General features: G+C 37.5%; 1 protein-coding gene across 1 annotated transcript in view; it reads left to right on the top strand.

Moving 5' to 3' along the window:
- Positions 1-21,754, top strand: part of CACNA1D (calcium channel, voltage-dependent, L type, alpha 1D subunit) — a 207,631-nt gene that overhangs the window by 176,329 nt on the left and 9,548 nt on the right. Inside the window, exons 40-45 of the mRNA XM_009334220.1 lie at positions 891-1,021; positions 14,348-14,464; positions 15,987-16,354; positions 16,666-16,692; positions 17,650-17,799; positions 20,093-20,256. Coding sequence (XP_009332495.1) covers positions 891-1,021; positions 14,348-14,464; positions 15,987-16,354; positions 16,666-16,692; positions 17,650-17,799; positions 20,093-20,256 — 957 coding nt within the window. The remainder of the gene's footprint in view (positions 1-890; positions 1,022-14,347; positions 14,465-15,986; positions 16,355-16,665; positions 16,693-17,649; positions 17,800-20,092; positions 20,257-21,754) is intronic.

Raw genomic sequence — 21,754 nt, 5'->3', positions numbered from 1 at the left:
GTTGTGACCCAAGTGCAGGACCCGGCACTGAGCCTTGTTGAACCTTATATGATTGACCTCGGCCCATCGTCTGGGGGCCTGTCCAGATCCCTCTGTATAGCCTTCCTACCCTCAAGCAGATCAACACTGCCGCCCAACTTGGTGTCGTCTGCAAACGTACTGAGGGTGCACTTGATCCCCTCGTCCAGTTCGTTGATAAAGATACTAAACAGAACTGGCCCCAGTACTGAGCCCTGGGGAACACCGCTCGTGACCGGCCGCCAACTGGAGTTAACTCCATTCACCACAACTCTTTGGGCCTGGCCATCCAGCCAGTTTTTTACCCAGTGAAGGGTATGCCCATCCAAGCCATGAGCAGCCAGGTTCTCCAGGAGAATTCTGTGGGAAACGGTGTCAAAGGCTTTACTAAAGTCTAGGTAGACCACATCCACAGCCTTTCCCTCATCCACTAAGTGGGTCACCTTGTCATAGAAGGAGATTAGGTTAGTCAAGCAGGACCTGCCTTTCATAAACCTAAGTGTATGTAAGTCATAGCAGCTTTTATTTTAATCTGTTTATTCCAAGTAACTAAAGCCAGTCTTTCGGCTTCAATGCATATACAAACATGTTTATGGTTTTGTTAGAAACTTACATGAACTTGACTTAGAAGTACATGAGATTTGGTAAAGTATTGTATTTTCTTTTTTATTAAGGATGAGTTCATTTGACTGACTGAGCCTAGACTGCTTGCTAAAACATTGCTTTTAAGCTAGTTACACGTTCCATTGTTGTAAGCTGAAAGCATAGTACCTATTGCACCCATCACATTTTCCCCCCAAATCAGATATGAGTGTACAGGCTATTAATAAATGTGCTGACTTGGGAGAGATCTGTCTGGTCTGTTCATTTAGATGATGAGGTAACCGTGGGGAAGTTCTATGCCACCTTCCTGATACAGGACTACTTTAGGAAATTCAAGAAACGCAAAGAACAAGGACTGGTGGGGAAATATCCTGCGAAGAATACCACGATTGCTCTGCAGGTGATTTTGTTTTTACATTTTTAACTAACCATTTTGTGAGCTTACTTGAAATAGCAGGTAGATGAATATTGATGATTGTGCAGTGCTGCAAGGATTTTATTTAGCTGGGACACTTTTGGCTCTTATTCGTCAGAAAAGTAAAATGTAATCCTGCTATTCTGTCTATAACAAGGTAAGTGCAAAAAGTTATTCTCTGTGGATTACTCAAACAGTAGCAACAGTTATAAAATTTCTTAGCAAGTCTAGTTGATACATCACAGTCTAAAGTTACTGTGTAGAATCAGATAAATGAAGTTCTGAGCTATCATTTCCATTCTTTGTTTCGCTTTAACTCCTTAATTTCTTGTGTTCCTACAATGCTATAAGCCAGTTCTTGGAAAACTTCCTAATATGCATTACCTTATAGTAAAGAGGTTTTTATATGGTATCATTCTTCTTCTTAATTCTCATTGTTCTTTTTCTTTTCCACTTATGATTACTGGTGAAATACCTTCCTATCAGTATTTTTTAATATTTTCAAATTTTGAACTTCACATTAATCAATTTCTTTTATAGGAAGTAATATTAGCATACTACATTAATGTCATATACTTCTGTCTGTCTCTTAAAATAAGCTATCAAATGGAAACCAGGACAATAGATTTGGCCATCTGTCTCTCAACAGGCCTGCAGCAAGCAGTCCATAGAGTATATGTCATCTAAAGAGTATATTCTGAACATTTCTGTCCAGCGATACCCTTTGTATTATGAACTTTGAAACAGGCAAATGGAAGGCTGTCCTCAAATAATTCCAGACATCATACGCTGCACCATTTTTATTGGATTGGGACTTTCTGAATTTCAGTTAATGCTGAGTAGCATTAACAAACTATAAAGATATTTAATGTTTCTGATAGCTTTTTATTCTGATGCCAAAATTTAGGAATATGTTGTGAAAATCCCTTTCTAAAAGGGGAGGAATGTGTTAACCTGATTCAGGTACTGTTTGCTTTGTTAAAAATCCTGCTGGTTTGTACTTTGATCTAGCAGAATGATCTTTGCTGTCTTAAGTGGGTAATTTGTTTCATTCCTATTTCCTAAGAATGTCTCTGCTGGCAGCTCTGACACACATTCTGTTCCAAGTCACCATAAGCATGAGATGCAACAGGCAGAGAAAAATTCATCACGATTCTTGCTATGGATGTGTGAACACATGGCTTGGCAGGACAGTATGAACTATATTTGCCTGTCATGAGAGAAAAGAAAATTATGGAGAATGGAAGAGATAAAAAAAAAAAGACTGGAAACAGTTGAGAGGGAAGTGAAAGACAGCGGATTTTTAGGAAGGACTTTGCAGACTTCTTCATTTCAGAAGCATTTGAGCATAAGGAGTCAAAGTTAGTTTTAGGCCACAGTATTACGGTTTTCCACTTGTGTTTTTGTAACAATATAGAAACAAACACTGAGTTTCCAAATGTGAGTGTGCTCTGTTGTTTACTATCAGATCGTGCTTCCTGTTCAATAACAAAGACGGAGGACAAGATGAAAATGGAATTAGCTCTTCCTCTGTCTTTAGACAATTTTTCGAATTCAGAACAGCTAAAAAAATTACCATGAATCTCTGCCAGAAATTTACAAAGGCGTATGGAATTTGAGGCATGGCACTTAGTTTTTTGCTGATTAAAACAATGCTCCTGTGGTAATAAAATGAGTGAGGCTGGTAGATGGGAAGGTTATTTCTTTCTTTCTTTCTCTCTCCCCATTTTCCTCTCTTCTACTTTTGTCTTTCTAACAAATCAGTAGTAACTCAACTTGATTTACCAAATAAAAGTGGAAATGCCATTTCAAAGAAACTGAAACCTGTGGTTGGGAAAAAGCCCAGACTTAGGGGTTTTCAGTCCAGCATGTAAAGGAATAATATAATTCAATACTGGAAGCTACAGCAAGTCAAATTCAAAGTCAAAATGCCATGTTTGTTAGAATAATTAATTATATGAGGATACAGGTTTAAAACAGACCTGGATATCTTTCTAAAAGAGATGTTCTACTTCAACAAGGAATTGATTTCTTCTGATCAACACCCCGAGAACAGTCCTGCTGGATGTATTATAGGGAAGTTAATATAAATGATCACAGAGGATCCTTTTGGCCTTATAATATATAAAAAAATGATGTCTCTCCATTTTCAGCCTCTTTGTTCCAGACTTGCTTTGTCCAAAGCTTAAATGTTTATAAAACTTCAATGTTTTCAAAAACCTATGTTCTTAACCACTGTTTTTGGCAGCATAATTTATGGGTATACCATTAAACTTGTTTTTCAACTACAGAAATTTGGTTGAATGATCTGTGAAAGGCTTGTAACTAGGAAGTTGTTACTTCAGTTCTTGGAGAGCTAATAGTAGCTATTTTTCCATTTATTCTCTCAGATACTCTCAGTAAACTAATGTTTGCAGATCTCTCTGGTAAACAATATACTAGGAAAAGCAGAAACATGCAATATCACTCTGTCTCTTACCCAATTTCTTAGGGAAATTGTGATGACTATTATGTCAATATATGCCACACTTCCACTGAAGGAACTTCATATAGCAATCACAGTGGACTTACATCTTTATTACCCAGTTCATCCAGATGAATTTACTCTTTATTTATCTATCTCTGTGTAAACTAATCATACAAACTGTGCATCCAGTATTGCAGCACCTGACTTTGCTTACTAACGTATGGGTGGAACAGATTGTGAACAAAAAAAAGGACTAAATTAGTCGGCCTTCTCTCCTCTCTGGAGGGGAAAAGTATCCTCAGCTACACCTGAGTTCCTGTCACTGAAATGTGCCAGTAAATATGGGACCTTTATTTTTGTTCTTGGCTGCGTTTACCTTATCTTTTCATTGTTTTGAGAACTTTCTTTTTGAAATTAGAAACTTCCTGTAACAAGGGCAGGGACGTGACTTCAGCAGCAGCTTTTCCTTAGTTTCTTCTTTAAACTAGTTAAGATTTCACAGTATCCAGTAGTCATGATAATACCACTGCAAACAGCTTCTGCTTTCTGGGCTACCAGAAGAGATGAGAGCAGCAGAACCTGGGCTAAGTCTGTCTAGTTTTTCAAGCTCTGTCATTCAGAACCTTCCTATACTAGGAATTGTTTGCTTAAAGCTTTAAATAAGATGAGGAAAATATTTTTATCAGGCTATGATAAGAAAAGACTTTCCAGCCATCCGGTTCTTCTATTTGTAAAGAACAAGACCAACTGTATTTTCATATTCTCATCAACATCTCGCCCTATTGCAGATCAGTTGTCATGTCGCAAAACCCTCAATCAAACCAGCAGATAAAAAGCAATGTCACCTGTTCCAGTTTGTGTCCAAAGCTATATGAGCAATAAATGCTCTTGTACTTTTGCTGACATTTGTAACTTCCCTTGCGGTAGTTGGAATTACCTGCGGAACTAGTTAATTAGTTAAGAACATGCTTCCTAAGTATCTCATAAACCCTGCAATCGCTGCATTATCTAGCCTGACCTTCCTTATTGCCTTTCTCCTGCAAGAAAGGGAGAAAACAACATGTTATCAAGCTTTACAATCCATTCCTAACTGTTGTATGAAGCAAGAGGTGAGTTACAGTTTTATAATCCTGCTGATTCCTGTAGCTGGCCACGTCACTCTTTTCCTGGCTTCAAGGAGTAAACATCCACCTTGAGAGAGAAGGTATACGCTCCTTGTGACAAAACCCATTCTGTTTTTTAATTCTCATGGCAACTGTTGAGGCAAGAATTAATGGATGTTGCCATTTTCCCTGTTTTATGAGAATGTAACAGAATTTTTTTAACATGTATCACTCCTCTTTGCCTTCCTTTATTCCTCATGTTCTCAGTGGTATTTTGTTGGGGTTTTGGGTTTTTTGTTTTTATGATAGTTTTGTTTAGTACTTTTGAAGATACTGAAGGGAAAACCATGTAACTGTCAAATGGTCTAAGGCACTGCTTCTTCCGAGAGAGTTATGCCTACTTTTTTTTTTTTACTAGTCCTTTAGTTATACTCTAGGATATTAAGTTGGATGCCTTGCTTTTAGCTAAAACTGTTTAAAACATTTACTTCTCATGCTGCTGTTTCTGATGGAATGACTTATGTTAACATAGGCAGAGAAATGATGTGCAATAATTTAAGAACTTTGACATGGAAGATAAAAAGTTTTGTAGAACTGCAAAGCAAAATCTTCACAATACTACAACTAGAATTCAAGGTCATAAAAAGTAATGTTTTCAGCAAGAAAAGCACTTCAAAAAAATCTAGTATAAGAGATAAGGAGTCATTGACACCATCTTTAGTTAGTTGAAGAGAATTGCATAACACAGGACAAAATTCTGTGAGCTCAGGAAAGTCCAATGAGATTTTATGGTGGCCTGCATTAGTCATGTTAATAAGTCCTGCTTCAACAAGCATGGGAATAAATCTTCCCTTGGAAGCCACATGATTTAGCTAAAGATTCAATCTGTGGACCCAGGAAGGCAGACTGACTAAGGAGCGTGTGTAAAAATACTGTTCTTAGAAGATGTTATCTTTATAGAGATGCAAAAAGGGTTTAATTTCAAGGTTAAGTAAAAAAGATACACTTTTTTTGGTTAGATCAAGAAGTTTTGGCAGTAGATGTAATAACTAAAATCAATGGCACCTTAATTTTACCCTTCTCCCAAAGGCCTTTTCTGTCATTCGCAATTCACTAGATAAAAGCATTCTATGTGTGCAGTTATATTGACATCAAAATGTTTTTCCAGCACTTTACAGACAAATTACTACAGCAAAATTGACTTTATCAAGCCTCTTAATCCCACTTGAACCAGTTATTAGTGTATATTTGTCAATAAAATACTCTTAAACTTCAAGAAATTTTTATCATCCTTTGACTTTTGAAGAATGCAAAGGATGTACTTTTTTCTTACTTGTAAAGAATATTTTGTTATGTATAGTCACGTAGCTATTGAAAAGCAGTTTTGAGTTAGGGGAGGCTCAATGGCTTGAGGAAATAATTAATAGGGTTCCTAGGCTTTCTGAATTAACTGTTTTACTTAACCTTGCTTTCTTAAATACACATCTCTTGCATCCTTAATTACTTCTAGTTGAAGTTACAATGCTAACACTCTCAAATTTAATTTCAGGTGTTTGAAAAATTCAAACTAGTGAAAAATGTTTTCTATTGCTTTAGGTTCTTCCTTTACTGTATTGCTCTATAAAACAAAACAAAAATAGTCATAACTTGCAGTATGTATTAACTACCCAGCCCAGATGATATTTATGTATCTGACATCAGTGATAAAGATGTGCACAAACAGGGAATCCCACTAAAGAAATCCTCTTGGCTGCTGCTTCTCTGATGTCAAAGACATCAAGCGATGCAAAACATCAAGAAAAAAATGAAAAAATAAGGTGCGGGTTTTCCCCTCCAAGGTTTTGAGAGTTTTATAGTTAATGGGGAGTTACCCTGCCTTTCTGCCAACAAAATCAAAGCAGTTCTTTAAAGGAGTTGCACTTGATTCTGCTTTCGCTTTGAAATGAGCGGCACTTTTCATGCAGTGCTGTTAAATCTGCTGCCTCTGTCCTTTTGAAACTGTTAAGTAAGAGGATGTTATAGTTGATCTTGATTAGTGACAAGACTGAATACATTTGAAATTGATACTGAATTCTCTAACAGGAAAACTAGCAGAGCTTAAAAAACACCTGTTGTTAAAATTATTTGTTTTTCCCCTTCCATTTCTCTTTAGCCTACTTGAATTTCTCTCTCTGCAAGGTAGTGATACTTGGTCCTTAATTTGATGCCCCTTGCACTATGCAGGTGGCTCTTCCGCAGTGTAATGGTAGTGTAACAGGATAAACTAGAGAAAGAAAAGGAAAACTGATAGTGGTGGTTGGGCAGACATTTACTTCTGTAAGAGATTTTATTCAACCGTGTCCAGCATTTGATCAGACTCTTCCAGGCGCTGCAGTGTGAGGAGTGGCTGTGTCTGCCTCTCAGGGGACAGTGTAGAAGCTGTAAAATCAGCAGCTTCTGAATTAACACTAGAATAAGTACAGAATACTTTTTTTTGTCATTATGACTTTAGGAGTTTTAACAGATGAAACTGTGAAAATCTCATCCTTTGCCTGAATTTTATTTGGTTGCGTGAGACCAAAACTTGCGTACTGTGTCAAGAGAATGTCACTGGCAGCCCCCTCACCATTTTGGGGCCAGAACCTCGACCCAAATGGAATAAAGCAAACAGCTTCTTCTGATACTGGGTTTGAGAAATGTTTGGGGGAGAGGAGAACCAATTAAAGTTTGGGCTGAGTTAGGAGATTAGAACGGAGCTCCCTGCAAAGCTAGATTGTCTTTGTGAATGCCAGAGCATGCAGCAGGCAGGAATTCCCCTTCTTACTCCACAATAATTGCGTTCAGGGTGATTTTTATTCTGTATAGCTCAGTTTTTCCTCAAGGATGTGGCATTTGCTGTTAGCCTAACACAGGCTGCTGTTTGGGTACATGTAATCAGAGAAGAGGAAGCACTCTAGAAAGTGAAATGGGTCTCAGGAGATTATCTGCTCAGGCATTCAGTAAAGTCTTTTTGCCATGAAATTTCAAATTCCTCCTCACTCAGAAAAGGACACTTCAAATTATAACCAACAGCAGTTTGTCTAAACTTGCATATTGTCACCAAAAACATCTTCAGAAATGAAATAACAATATTCCTTGGAATTACAACAGTCTGTCTTCTGCAGACCCAGGGTTTTTCACTCCTTACGAAGGGAAGAAAAGCAAGTGGTTCTGAAATGATAGGTGACCAGTTCATGTTAGCTATCTACTATCGTTTTTGTGGTGTTATATATGCTCCTAGGACATGAGAAAAAAAATTCCTTAGGGTTCACAGTGCCTTTCTTATGCTATTGACTGATACTTAAGCAGTGAGAACAAATATATTTTCTGGGTAAAATCAGAACAAAATTATATTTATAGCGGTAGTTTAGGAGATGTCTTTTTGTAGTGATGGAAATTTGTATTGAGCCAAACAGTAGTCACATTGCTAGTAAAATAAATGTTAAGTGAAGCATGAACAAGTTTAATTACTTTTGTCAAGTACTTAGAGTGAATGAATTAATTCTACACCATTTTTCCTAGGGAAAATACTTACTGTAAACTATGTAACGTTTGCATCTCTATTTCACATTTATTTACATGTAACACTCTTTGTTAATACATACAAATAAAAGTTAAAGGATATTTCCCTTCACATCACAAGTACACAAAAGCACTGATTTATTGAGCTGAATTTGATTTTGGGAACGTGTTTCACATTAAACTATGCTTTTTTCTCTCTGCAGATTTTATAAGTAATATCAGCCCTGCAGTAAACAGTAAAAGAAAAAAAAGAAAAACAGCCTCTAGTAGGCATCAGCTGAGGGGTTAATATGTTACCCAAGTTCAATTTAATTGTGCTTCCATGTTCATGTTGTGTTCACAGGAAGGCTGAGCTTGAGGGGAGCCTGGGTTTGACTGAAAGCACAGAGCTTTTGTGTACTTGTAGAGCAGTGCACTCAGCTTCAGCGTTAGAAGATGGGCTCTATGGAGATACGTAACACTGGGGAATCGAGACTTGACTACTATGTCTCTTATGTTCACTGCTATAGTGTAGGTCTATTCAGCTATTTTTCTGCATGCTTATTTTCTTATGTTAGTAGTTCTTGCATTGTATTCTGTTCATACTAACCTCAGTTTATTTTTATGTTAAAGTGCCAGCGTAGCTTTGGGGTTTTTTGTTCTTTCTGGTTTTCTTTGCTATTAAATAAGCAGGTAGTAAAAACATGTTCATTATCTACAAATGTAATGGTTTATATGGACATTTTCAGAGTCATAGGCTTTCAGTATTCTGAAGCTCTGAAGACCTAAGTATTTAGAATTCATGTTTATGCCTTATTTCAGATCCAGTGAGTTTATATAGCAGTATACTTAAATATCCATCATTCTTCTAAAATCCATGAAGGAAAGCTTAGAAGTGTCTCTTCCGTTTCCTGGTATCACTATAAGATGCCTCAAAAGAGGGAGCGTTGTGTATTTTACATGACCAGAAATAGTGTAGGTGATAGTGATTCTTCTTATTTAAATAAGGATATTGTGCTTGCACTTCTTAAACTAAGCTTAAACTGCATCTATATGTAGGTTGCACTGTATCTCAAAATGGGTGTGGGCTGAGTTTAGATATAGGGAAAATTATCTTTTTGTAGTTCCAGTATTTATAAGCATTTAAATGTTCTTCTAGAAGTCATGACTCTGGAGTCTTGCATTATACACAAATGTCTTAATATAAGACATATATCTAAAATGGTGTTACTATGTTTTATGCATACTATAGATGTGGAAAATTGATTTAAAATCTATTTGGCATTTGTTAAAAATAGACTTTTTAGAATGTTTAACTGTTTAATGTTTTAATGTTTAACTTTTAAATGTTTTGATGTTTTGGTGTGAGGTGCTTTTCAAGCATCTTTAAGCTTATCTCTCTCTAAATGACCAATTCAGAAATACAGTTACTAGTCATATGACATTTTTTCTCACCGAGGGACTCCTACAGCTCTATTATTGCAGCATTTGAAAGCACATGTGTGTCATCTCAATCCTGTGTCAGAGCCAGGGGCATTGTTAATTGTCTCTTGAGATGCTATTTAGGACACAGCACTGGTGTATTAGTGCCTCATGCCATCTTGAAAACATTGCAGGTGCTATTATGCCTCATAAAGCACAGCTGCACAGAATTATCATGTTAATTTGAAGTCATCTTGTGCATTTACAGGAGAACCTATTTAAAGACATGCTTGGGTTTAATATGTAATTATGTTGTTCAGCACACTGTGTGTCAGTGGTCTGATACGTCTCATCTTTCTCATGCCTACAAGGAAAAAATTAAGTAAGGAAGGCATAAAAAATTAAATTTTAGAGAGGAAGTGTCTGAATAAGAAATAACTTCTTTTGCAAACTTCTAGTGAAATCTCTAGAATAGAATTGGAGGGAAACACGGTAGCGTTAATCTCTTGTCTTCCTCTACTTCAAAGAAACAACAACAAAATAGAAAAACCTGAGCAGAAACAACAGATGTCCTCTTGCAGAACAGCATGAATTATTCAGTGATGCAGTTTTGATCAATGTTATCCCTGCAGAACTGGTGCCTAAACATCTCTTGCATGTTTTATCTGTTCTGTTAGACCCTTTCATCTTCCAGTGTCTTTGATGAAAACAAAATTTGCTGAAAGGTATAGGGTAAATGTGAGAAAAAAATACATATTTTTTCCAGTTACAGGTACATTAGGCAAAGATATTTTGTGTATAGCAAATAATAATACTCTGTGTTGGAAAGTTGGAGATGAACAGAACTGAACCATTCTGTGTTCTGCAATATACTGGGATTATTAAACACATTTTCTTAGAAATGTGATCCACCTGACTGATTTAACAGCCTTGTGAACCAGGCAGGTTTTCAGTCTGGTGAGCTGAGATGGATATTAGATGTATATATGATGGCAGAACTGGCCCCTTGCTTCTTGAAATGATGTGAATGGTATTTTTGTCCTCAAAAAATAGGAAATAAATCAATATTTATTATTCACATTTCCACTTATTTAGGGAAAAAATTTAAAGGTGTTTTTTACTGCTGAAATGGCATAAAACAATCTTGAAGCTTCCTTTAAGAAAAGGCGAGAATTCTCTGGACATGAGAAAATCTTCAGGGATTAAGAGTCTGCCATAAAAAAATGAGGATATAAGGGAGACTAGAGAGAGTGTGACCCTTCCTGTAACCTTTACCAGCCAAAGGAAATGTTATGAAAGTTCTTATATTTGTCTTTAGTGTCTACTCATTGTTCCATTTGGGGAAAGTAAAGAGGATTTAGCTGTGATTGCCTTTCCTCTGCAGCTCTGATAAGCCATGCTCAAAGATTGTGAGGAAGTAATTTCTGTATTACACTCAAATTTGACTTTTTTTTTGGAAAGTCATTATATTATGATGCTTCAGGAGTGTGGCTAGTCTTGAATCATTATATGTAGTAACAACAAAAGCTCTTAAAAAGTTCTACTTAGAGAAATAATTGCCTCCTAAGAACTTAAGCAGTTGTAATGAAAAAGAAACAAGCACGCCTCTGTCAAATGTAGACAAATCACTATCCAGGCTCTCTTCTTGAAAAGTCCCATCTACTCAGTTTTTTTGTAAGAGAAGAAATTATCTCAAATTTAAATGTAGCGGTTTTTAGAACTTCACAAACGGAGGACAACATATACTCCCATTGCCCTCTTGTGCATTATAATGTCTCTAGGGTTCTTGCTGGGTAGACTAAAATGGGCAACGTTGTATAGGGAAATGTGTATCAGAAGGACTCTTCTTCCCTGTAAGCAAATGGAGAGATCTGGGGAAGGTTGGTTTGATATTTGTGTGTCATCTTTTATTTAAGAGATCCTTGATTTGGTTCTGAAGTGCTTGAAGGTAAAGTGAAATGTTCTATCAGTCCATGCTACCTCTACGACCTTCACACAAGACGTTAAATGCGGTTCAGGCGAGGGATCTTCCTGCTCATGTATAAGTACCAATTCCTGCACTTTTACATCAGCCCCCCTTCAGTGGTAGCTGACTGATCTAATGAAGGATTGTCTTATCGGTAAGAGCTCAGCATGAGAATTTGTCTCACTATGTGGTGCTCTCCTGTCATAAAAATTGTTCTTAGAAAACTTAGAATACTTTCAGATTACACCAGGTAAAATGAGGCAGTACATGGGAGTAGTCATTTTAATGACAGAAATTGTTGTAGGTAGTTCTGTTAGAGCAAGTAAGTGGAGGAATATTGTAATTCTGCAGGCAGATGTTGCTTGTAGAACCTGTGGCTTCTGTACTGGCTGTGAGTGAATAAAGCTGATCGGTTTAGTTTAACTAACATATGCTTTTACATAAGGTGATCCAGGTTTTAGTCTTACGCTGTTGACTGTGTCATTGCAAGAGGTCTGTTACACGAAAATGAGTATTACTGAAGAGAGATGAGATGATAAAAGCTGCCTGCTTTCTCTTGAGTAAAGGAGTAATTCACCAAGAAGTAAACCAGAAGGCGGTTGGAAATATAATCAAAATTAAATTACTATTGAATATGTTGCTGCCAAACACATGGCTTTTCTCAGCTTTTAGGCATATGTGGGACTTTGTCACAATTTGGCAGGGAGGAATATAAGCTAGTAGTTTTTGCCAGGGGTAAAATTTATAATACTGCTGTCTGAGCGTGTTGTGTTCACAGGAAGGCTGAGCTTGAGGGGAGCCTGGGTTTGACTGAAAGCACAGAGCTTTTGTGTACTTGTAGAGCAGTGCACTCAGCTTCAGCGTTAGAAGATGGGCTCTATGGAGATACGTAACACTGGGGAATCGAGACTTGACTACTATGTCTCTTATGTTCACTGCTATAGTGTAGGTCTATTCAGCTATTTTTCTGCATGCTTATTTTCTTATGTTAGTAGTTCTTGCATTGTATTCTGTTCATACTAACCTCAGTTTATTTTTATGTTAAAGTGCCAGCGTAGCTTTGGGGTTTTTTGTTCTTTCTGGTTTTCTTTGCTATTAAATAAGCAGGTAGTGAGCATGAAATGCAAGTGAATATTCTTGCTAATGATTGAATTACCAAAATATAATAGTAATCCTCTGCTAAATAAATACTGCCTTTGTCTCTGCTAAATAAATAGCAGCCTTTGGTCTTCTACTTCAAAATCTGTACCTTAAAGTGTTAATTTTACTTCCCTTTAGCACCTTACAAAATGATGACATTAGCAACCTTGCTAAGGTTTTGACTATGCAATTAGCATAAGAAGTGGGAGAAAGCACAATGTATTAATGAAATGTATATTGTATATTAACTCACTAGGAAATTATTTTTAGAGCCTTGTTCAATTATAGCATAACTCTCAAAGTTCATCCCTGAGGAAGAAAGTACAATTGCCAAATACACGTAGCTAATATGATTAGTCAAGCGCCGTTTTCAGGAAGTCAAATACTGATATGAGTGAAACCTGAAAAGGAGCCTATAATAAATCTACACTGTTAGATACAAAGCTTTTTGGTTCATCCCTTTCCAGTTCTGATTGCCCACACTGCATAAATGCCATTTTGCTCCGCAGCAAACCAACTATTTCCGTTTTGAGCTGAAACCTGACTGCGATGCTGTGGTGTTCTCCAGGCAACGTGTGATAGGCAGCATGAATGGGACCAAGCCACGTTTGGTGCCCTGCAAGGTCCTTCAGCTCCTTCTGGAGCTGTGAGACATGCAATATTCTCTACATACCTTCATGCCACCCCAGGGCGAGTAACATGCAATGTCATGCCATAGAAGTGCAGCTCTGATGGGCTGGAACAGCCCTCGTCTGCATCAAAAAATGCAGAAAAATAATAAATCAGACTTTTAGATCATAATCAAGAATGGAGCCAAGGGCTGTGCGTGATTATTAGTAGTGTGAGTGTAGTGTTAGTAAAGGGCTAAACAAACAAATCTTTGATTTCTTCTGAACCTGAGGAGATAAAAGAAAGAGTTGGGAAGAACAAGATTGTGTTTTTTGCTTCGGACCATGACAGCCGGAGTTAAAACAGGAAAAATATCTCCTTTTTGAAGTAGGTAAGGCCTACACAAAAGCACTGAATTCTTGGCCCCGAGTATGATGTCTGTTTCCTCTCTCATGTGCAGGTCTGTCCTTGGCAGCTTCAGCATTATCCCTTTTCCTAAAGGTTGCTTGTGGTAGCAGGCTTGAGAGGAATATGAACTGATATACGCTGAGGTCCATGTTACTGTAGCTAGATGGTTTTCTGTCCTAAAGTTTCAAATCAAATATCTGCATATCACAGTGCAGTGCAGATGAGCTGGAATTATTTCACTGCTTTCTTTTACATCTGAGCTCTGCTAAAACTGCTGTTGCAATAGCAAAGATCGCCTTGTGTTTCCTTTGTGGACACAGGCTGCAAACATGTTTTTAACATTAAATATACATCTCATTGAAATGCATTTTATTATAGTTCTTGCTGATTACTTATACTTTTATTATAAGATGAATTTTATTTCCATAGGGTTCCATAAACATCAGTGGTCAGGATCTACACTGTGATGATAATTCATGATCACCTCAGCAGGGTTGTACTGCAATATAAGCCTTTTGTTAATAACAGTAGAAAGACTTGTAGTAGGATGCATCCTCTATGGATGTCAGGATACAAAAACTTGTTAACTGTCCTTTAAAAGAAATTTACACGCCTGTAATTAAAGAACGAAAAAGAATTTGCATTCCTAATGTGTTATGATATTGTCATTGATTTAGGCAGGACTAAGGACACTTCATGATATTGGCCCTGAAATACGCCGAGCTATATCCTGTGACTTGCAAGATGATGAACCAGAGGAAAACAATCCAGAGGAGGAGGAAGATGTTTATAAAGTAATGTCAGAACACAGCTACATGAATTGTTTTATCATACAATATGAGATTAAAGAATGAGCTTATCCCTGAATATGGAGTAAAAATAACAGTAATAATAATAATAATAAAACTCCCTCAAACCAGAACAACATAAATATTTTATAAATAAGTATATTTTTAATATCTCTCTCTCTATAAAAATGGTATTAGCAGGACACTTGCATCTCATAATAAATTTAGGAAGCAGTTCCTGCAGGGTGATTCTCCTGCCCCTAATTCTTTCTCATTAATTCTTTTTTTCTTAAGCAAATCCTAAGAAAAGGTATGAACCTTGCCATCTCAGATTTTGATAGTGGCAAGGGTAGACTGGAAGTGTCTTAACTTCTGCAGTGGTAGATAGGAAGAAGAGAATGAAATTCTATGCGGCCAAACCACAACAGACACAAAGCTGCGTATTTTAAAGTGAATGCCTGGATTACTTACACAGAAGTCAAATAAATATAAATGCCATTTCCGATTTCCTGTGAGGGATGTCAGTAAGAACCAATCAGAAAAAAAGATTAGTTTTCCTCTTTTACGCTATAGATATCCAGTCTAATGGTGAACACATAAAGTTGGTATTATAACCAGGAGCGATCTGCAAACCATTTGTCAGTCAGCAAGAAAACTTAATTTTTCACAAGCATTTCAGAAGAAGCAGATGTAAAAGCATGCTTCTGCAGTAATTATGTCAAAAATAGCTTGCTCTTGTCCTTTGCAAAAAAGGAGGATGTGGCACTGGAGACATGCATCAGTAGATGCATTTCTCTGCCAACCATCATTACCTCCTGTCTTTCCTAGATTGAGCTTCAAGACAGACTGCTGTCATCCAAGACCCACACCTGGCTAGACAGGGAGGCTACCTAATCTGGGTCAGATGTAAAAGAGAGCTGCATGTCATAGTCATAACTTAGCACTTCATTCTCTCTTTCACCATCCATTACACTCTTCAGGGCTAATAAAGAGTTACTACTCTTTCTTGTACCTCTGCAAGAAGAAGGAATGGAAGCACTGAAGCTTAATGTTACCTACTTGAGATATGCTTGCAAGCTGTTGCATGGCACTCCATCCTGTCTGAGTGACGCCTGTTGCAAACCGATGCTCTGGGAGAACAGGAGAGAATAAGTGTTCTCAAAAATTAAGCAGACACGTCCCTTTCTGAGGAAGTTGGTGCATGTTCGTGTATGGAAATCTAGGTTTCTCCTGCGTAATAAAATGTGGAGAAATCTGTATGTCACATTTAGTTGTATGGAAAAAGAATAATGATCACAGCATAATGTGGATTTAACTCTGAAATACAAATATTGTCATTATCACAATCACATCTCTATCGCTTCAGGAGATCCCACCTGAAGCATCATAAAATTAGGAAGAAAAAGCACAGCTTATTTGAATTGCTACTTTTGTATGCATGTAGGAGAGAAAATTAAGTTATCACTGTCTAAAATCTGTTCTGTTAAGGTATCTGATGTAATTTTTTCTTTCTCTTCCCCTAAAACAGAGGAATGGTGCCCTCTTTGGCAACCATATAAACTATATTAGCAGTGACAGACGAGATTCATTTCAACAGATCAACACCACACACCGTCCCTTACATGTTCAGCGGCCTTCAATTCCATCTGCAAGTGATACTGAGAAAAATATCTATCCTCAGGCAGGAAATTCTGTATACCACAATCATCATAATCACAACTCAGTAGGAAAGCAAGTTCCAAACTCAACAAATGCCAATCTCAATAATGCCAACGTGTCCAAAGTTGTTCATGGAAAACACACAACTTTTGGAAATCGTGAGCGCAGAGCTGAAAACGGTTACCATTCATACTCCAGAACTGATCATGAGAAGCGTAGAAGGCCAAGCAGTAGGAGGTAAACTTACAAATATGTATTTGCTTTTAAATAAGTTTATATATTACAAGTACACTGTAAGAAAACTTATGCTACGTGAAACTAATTTGTATATTTAGCTTCATTTCTGTTGCCTACTGATGTATGAAACGTATTTAAAATATAGCTCTGATGTATGGGAAATGTATATAACTAATAAAGTTTGAAAGTAGTAGTTTTCTGTGAAGTGAAATTATTAGTTACAGCACAGACATTGTAATCACCAATGAATTTCTCTAAACTACCTGATTTTAAAATAGCTTTCTCCTTATTTTCATGGCTTACCTGGATAGAACCCGCTACTATGAAACATATATTAGGTGAGTTGATATTGTTCTGACATAATTGAAGAGGACGAAGTAGTTTTTCTTGTTCTTTTTTCCTTCTTTTTCTTTTTTTTTCTTTTTCTTTTTCTTTGTCTTTTTCTTTTTCTTCAGTACAATTTTCAAATTAACTGTATGACAATGCATGTGCTGAATAACTTAAGTGACGATTTCCAAGTCAAATTTTCCACTGCCTGTTCTAAAAGGATAAACTTCTGGTGAAATTCAAAATTAATTCAAGCCCTTTTAAGAGTCCTGGCAGGTTTGTGCAGTTTTCAGCAGGCAAAAGATCACACCTGATGGTAGCCCTTGTTTAAAATTGACTTGTGAAGACTGGAAAAAACACTGGGTTTAGCTTTGATAAATATTAACGTGTACAGTTCCATTTCTAGGGGTTCCAAAATCTTTCCTGGTCTTATGTCTGAATATTTTCTAAGACAGCTTTTAAAAATAGGATATATTGTGTTATTTGAAGTGCATTGCTAAAGGTACATTAAGTGCTAGTTTTTAATGTCTAGATTTGCACATCCATTTCAGATTTTTCTTGGAATACCTCAGTGAGTGGTATTACCTCCTTAATATTTTAGCCATTTGGCAAACTTCAGACATTTGAGAGAGGCTGTGTTTCTTCAAAGTATTCTGAATTTATATTTTGTAAAAATGTCTTGAATGTATTTGACTTCATGGAGTATCCCCATATTAATTATTTTCTTATTTGTACCATAAGGAAATAAAGGGAGGTCACCTTTAAGAAACAGATAAAATAGTCATGTTCTGAATTGCAGTCCTGTGCAATTTACTATAACATCACATTCTGACGAGAGTGTTATTAATGCTTGTCTCCCGCCCCGCCCCCCCCAGAAGCACATTGAAAGAACTGTGCATAAAATATACAATATATAATTTATATAACTAAAGTATAAAAAAATATAAATATTTGTTTGCTACTTGCAGATCTGACTCTGGTGATGGGCGTCGACCTACTATTCGCCGCGAAGAACATGAAGTTCAAGACTATTGCAATGACGATCATTATTTGAGAGAGCAGGAATATTTTAGTGGAGAAGAATATTATGAGGAAGACAGTATGTTGTCAGGAAGCAGGTGAGGATATTTGTTACACTGGGAAAAATATTTCAATAAATTAGGTACATATCTGTAAAGACGTCACTAAGCACACTTATACTGAAAATTCTCTGATGAAGTTAATACTCCACAACTGCTGGCAAGTAAAATGGTGAATGGGAATAGTGTGTGTACCAAGGATCTTCTGTATTTGGCGTCATGTGCCGAGTCCAGCAAAACTTCTGTACCAAATTCAAAGGAAAGCACAAATTTCCTTTGAACTGAGTATAAACTAGATAGTGCATAACCAAAGAATCATTTCATTTATAAATAAAATTTCACGTACAATGGAAGAAGGATCAAGCTCAGAGAGAGGAGCTTTTAGAAAGGGTTTTCTTCTTTTAATTTAACTTAAAAGAAAGGTGAAACTGGTAACTATGGACTGAGATCATAAGGTAGTACTAGCTGGACCAATAAAGAATTGGACGACTTCCTTTTGCAAATTCTCATTATACCTCTTTATTAATAATCCTCCTCTTGGCACCATGTTTTGTCTCCTTAGTGCAAACACTTAACACTGTCATAGTTGTCCTGGCCTTTATATGTTTGGAGTAGATGTTTTTTAAGTTTTATTCACAAGCTTTATGGAAATGCCATCAATTGAATTTCAGTCAACAACTAGCGTTTCTTACAAATTTGTAATACTGCATAATGTCTAAATTTGTATTAATCTGAGGCTCCTTACTGTAACTGCGGAATTCTAGTTTTGTGACCTGTTTCCTCTCAGTTTTCTAACTCATTTCTGTTTTCTTTGGCCAAAACTTAGGAATAGTATCCTAGTTAATTATAGTATTTCTGTCCAGTAGGGTTTTTCCAAGGCCCAGTAGTGTTTTTTAACAACTCTTGCCTGATCCTGTGTGTTTAACCCCCGTGATCTTTGCATTCAATATCTTAATTTCAGATTTAAGAAGAAAAGGCCTTGATTTAATTTTGGTAAATTTCAGCTTTTCTCTGAAACTTTATTTCACGCAGTTTCTTCAGAAATGGACTGGGATGGGTTTTTCTAACTTTAGAAGAGTGGCTCCCAAGTTAGTTCAGCTTTGAGCGTTACCAAATTAGTTTGATTTGAGCACTGTGCCGTTGGCTTCAGGCAGCGACAGCTTCAGCAACAGGGCAGATCCTAACTTTGCCTTGGGACCACTCCTGTACGTAAATGATAGGTTTCCAGTTGTTCAGGCAATGGTTGGGTGCTACTTTGGGAGGAAGTCCTGCCTGATATTCCTGATTTAGTCTTTAAAATGTGAGATTGTTCTGGTGTTTTCTGAGTATCAACCTGCCATGGAACACAACCTATATTTGGTAATACTGAAAGGCTTCCTATTTAAAAAAAAAAATTAAATGCACCTTTTTCCCAAATATCTTGTGATTTTTTTAATTCCATAATATTCACCTTCTCATTATGATGTAGAAAGACATATGCATTTACAAGATCTTGAGTAGATTGTGTTCATCTTCCTTACAATAGCTATGTTTCCCTTCTGCTGAATAAATTCAATAACTTCTCAAAAATACCCTCCACTTCTGTCAATAGATTTTTAGTTTGAAGTCCAGCCCAGAAGTAGAGGACTTTATTGCCATTTTATCTTGGATCCATAAGTGCATATGCACAAGTGCCAGACATGCTGAATTCTCTTCCTCCTCCTCCTCCTCCTCTACTGCCTTTCTTTGCCATCTGAATTCTGGCAAGATTGGCACCCTAATTTGCATCTTGTTGGTTTGCATAAAATCTAAGATTTGCATGAAAGCGAAATTCTACGGAATTCTCAGGTCACTAATTTTTTGGTATGATAATTACAGTCAAATTATAGCCTTACAAGATTTGATTTTCGACAAGAGAAGTATCCGGAATGTAAAAGGCTTAATTCCATTCTCTGAGTTTCCATGCTCAGAGGCTTCCCAGGGTTCACAAGAGAGCGTGGTGGGAGTAGAACAGAGTATTTTTATTTATTTGTTTTTAAGCAGTGTACAACTGAGGTCCTACATTTTAGCCTGTACTGGTAAGAATAACTTCATTGAAAATATAATTTGATAAAAATTTCACCTGAGAACTTACTATATAACTATACTAGTACAAAAGTGTATGCTTGCTATCTCAAAATCAGTTTGCATGCAGAAACTGGATTTTAAAATTGAGTTGTGTAATTATATAATGTAACGTTTGGATATCTTGCTGGAGAAAGAGTAGATTTGAAAATCTTCTAGAAGAAATCCAATAGATCAATTTACAGAAACTGACTGAAATAACGTTTTCTCTATTGTATTTTAAACACAGGCATATATATGATTACCACTGTAGATATCACTGCCATGACTCAGATTTTGAGAGACCAAAAGGCTACCATCACCCACATGGTTTTTTTGAGGAAGATGAGTCACAGACCTGTTTCGATACAAAAAGATCTCCCAGGAGACGGCTGCTACCTCCAACACCAACACGTAAGTACATTAAGAACAATTTGTTTGCAAATCCAGAATTATTTAAATGCATTCAGACATGTTCCAGTTTAAAAAGGCTTCTTTTTAACTTGGATTTCAAACATGACGTTTCTCGATTACTGTTGCTAGTGGATTATTGTGTATGGCAGAAATATCTATCCATCCTGAGAGACTGCTCGGAGAATCTGTGGATCCTAGCTTACAAGTCAGTCTTTCTAGTATGTCTTGCCTCACTCATCCAATAACATAAAATTAACCAATTTAATTGCCAGTTTTAACTTGATTTGATAAATTAAGAAAGAGCAAGGTAAAGCACAGCAGTAGTTTGCTTTGAAACTTTGGTCAGAGCATTTCAGTCCATGTGCCCTCCATTCACACCTAGGGATGTGCAACGTTGCCCTGAGTCAGTGCCATTGTCTCTCTGGTGCCTGCTGGCACTTTCCGTGCTGCTTAATGATGTTGTGATCAGTGCCATTTACAGCTTTACCTCGTACTGTTTAGTAAACACTACTGTCTGAAGTAGGGTAATTTTCAGGGAAAAGAGAACCAAGAGTGAGCTTAACGGTACTTTGGGTTTGGGTTTTTCCTCCTTACTTTTGAAGTGCCTTTAGCTTTTTAATGTGAGTTTCTCAAATCCCTGTGAAAAAGAAAAGTGTTATTCTGGGCTAAGCATCTTATTTCAGACTCACCTTGGTACTTTATTCTGCCATCTCAGGAACAATGCTTAATATGGTTGAGTGTTTATGGGTAAGGATGAGGGGGAAGGCCAACGAGGCAGATATCCTGCTGGGAGTCTGTTATAGACCACCCAACCAGGATGAAGAGGCCGATGAAGCGTTCTGCAAGTGGCTGGCAGAGGGGTCTCGATCGCTGGCCCTTGTTCTCGTGGGGGGCTTCAACTTCCCGGACATCTGCTGGAAATACAACACGGCAGAGAGGAAGCAGTCTAGGAGGTTCCTGGAGTGTGTGGAAGACAACTTCCTGACACAGCTGGTAAGTGAGCCTACCAGGGGAGGTGCCTCGCTTGACCTGCTGTTTACAAACAGAGAAGGACTGGTGGGAGATGTGGTGGTCGGAGGCCGTCTTGGGCTTAGCGACCATGAAATGGTAGAATTCTCAATTCTCCGTGAAGTAAGGAGGGGAGGCAGCAAAATTGCTACCATGGACTTCCGGAGGGCGGACTTTGGCCTGTTCAGGACGCTGGTTGAGAGAGTCCCTTGGGAGACCATCCTGAAGGGCAAAGGGGTCCAGGAAGGCTGGACGATCTTCAAGAAGGAAGTCTTAAAGGCGCAGGAGCAGGCTGTCCCTGTACGCCGCAAGAAGAACGGGCGGAGAAGACGACCGGCCTGGCTGAACGGGGAGCTTTTGCTGGGACTCAGGAAAAAAAGGAGAATTTACCACTTGCGGAAGAAGGGGCAGGCAACTCAAGAAGAGTACAGGGATCTCGTTAGGTCGTGCAGAGAGGAAATGAGAAAGGCAAAAGCCCAGCTAGAACGCA

This window comes from Pygoscelis adeliae, unplaced genomic scaffold (genome assembly GCF_000699105.1).
Source record: "Pygoscelis adeliae isolate BGI_AS28 unplaced genomic scaffold, ASM69910v1 Scaffold411, whole genome shotgun sequence".
NCBI classification, from domain to species: domain Eukaryota; kingdom Metazoa; phylum Chordata; class Aves; order Sphenisciformes; family Spheniscidae; genus Pygoscelis; species Pygoscelis adeliae.
Note: the sequence above shows the minus strand (reverse complement) of the source record. Positions and strands in the feature narration are given on the sequence as shown.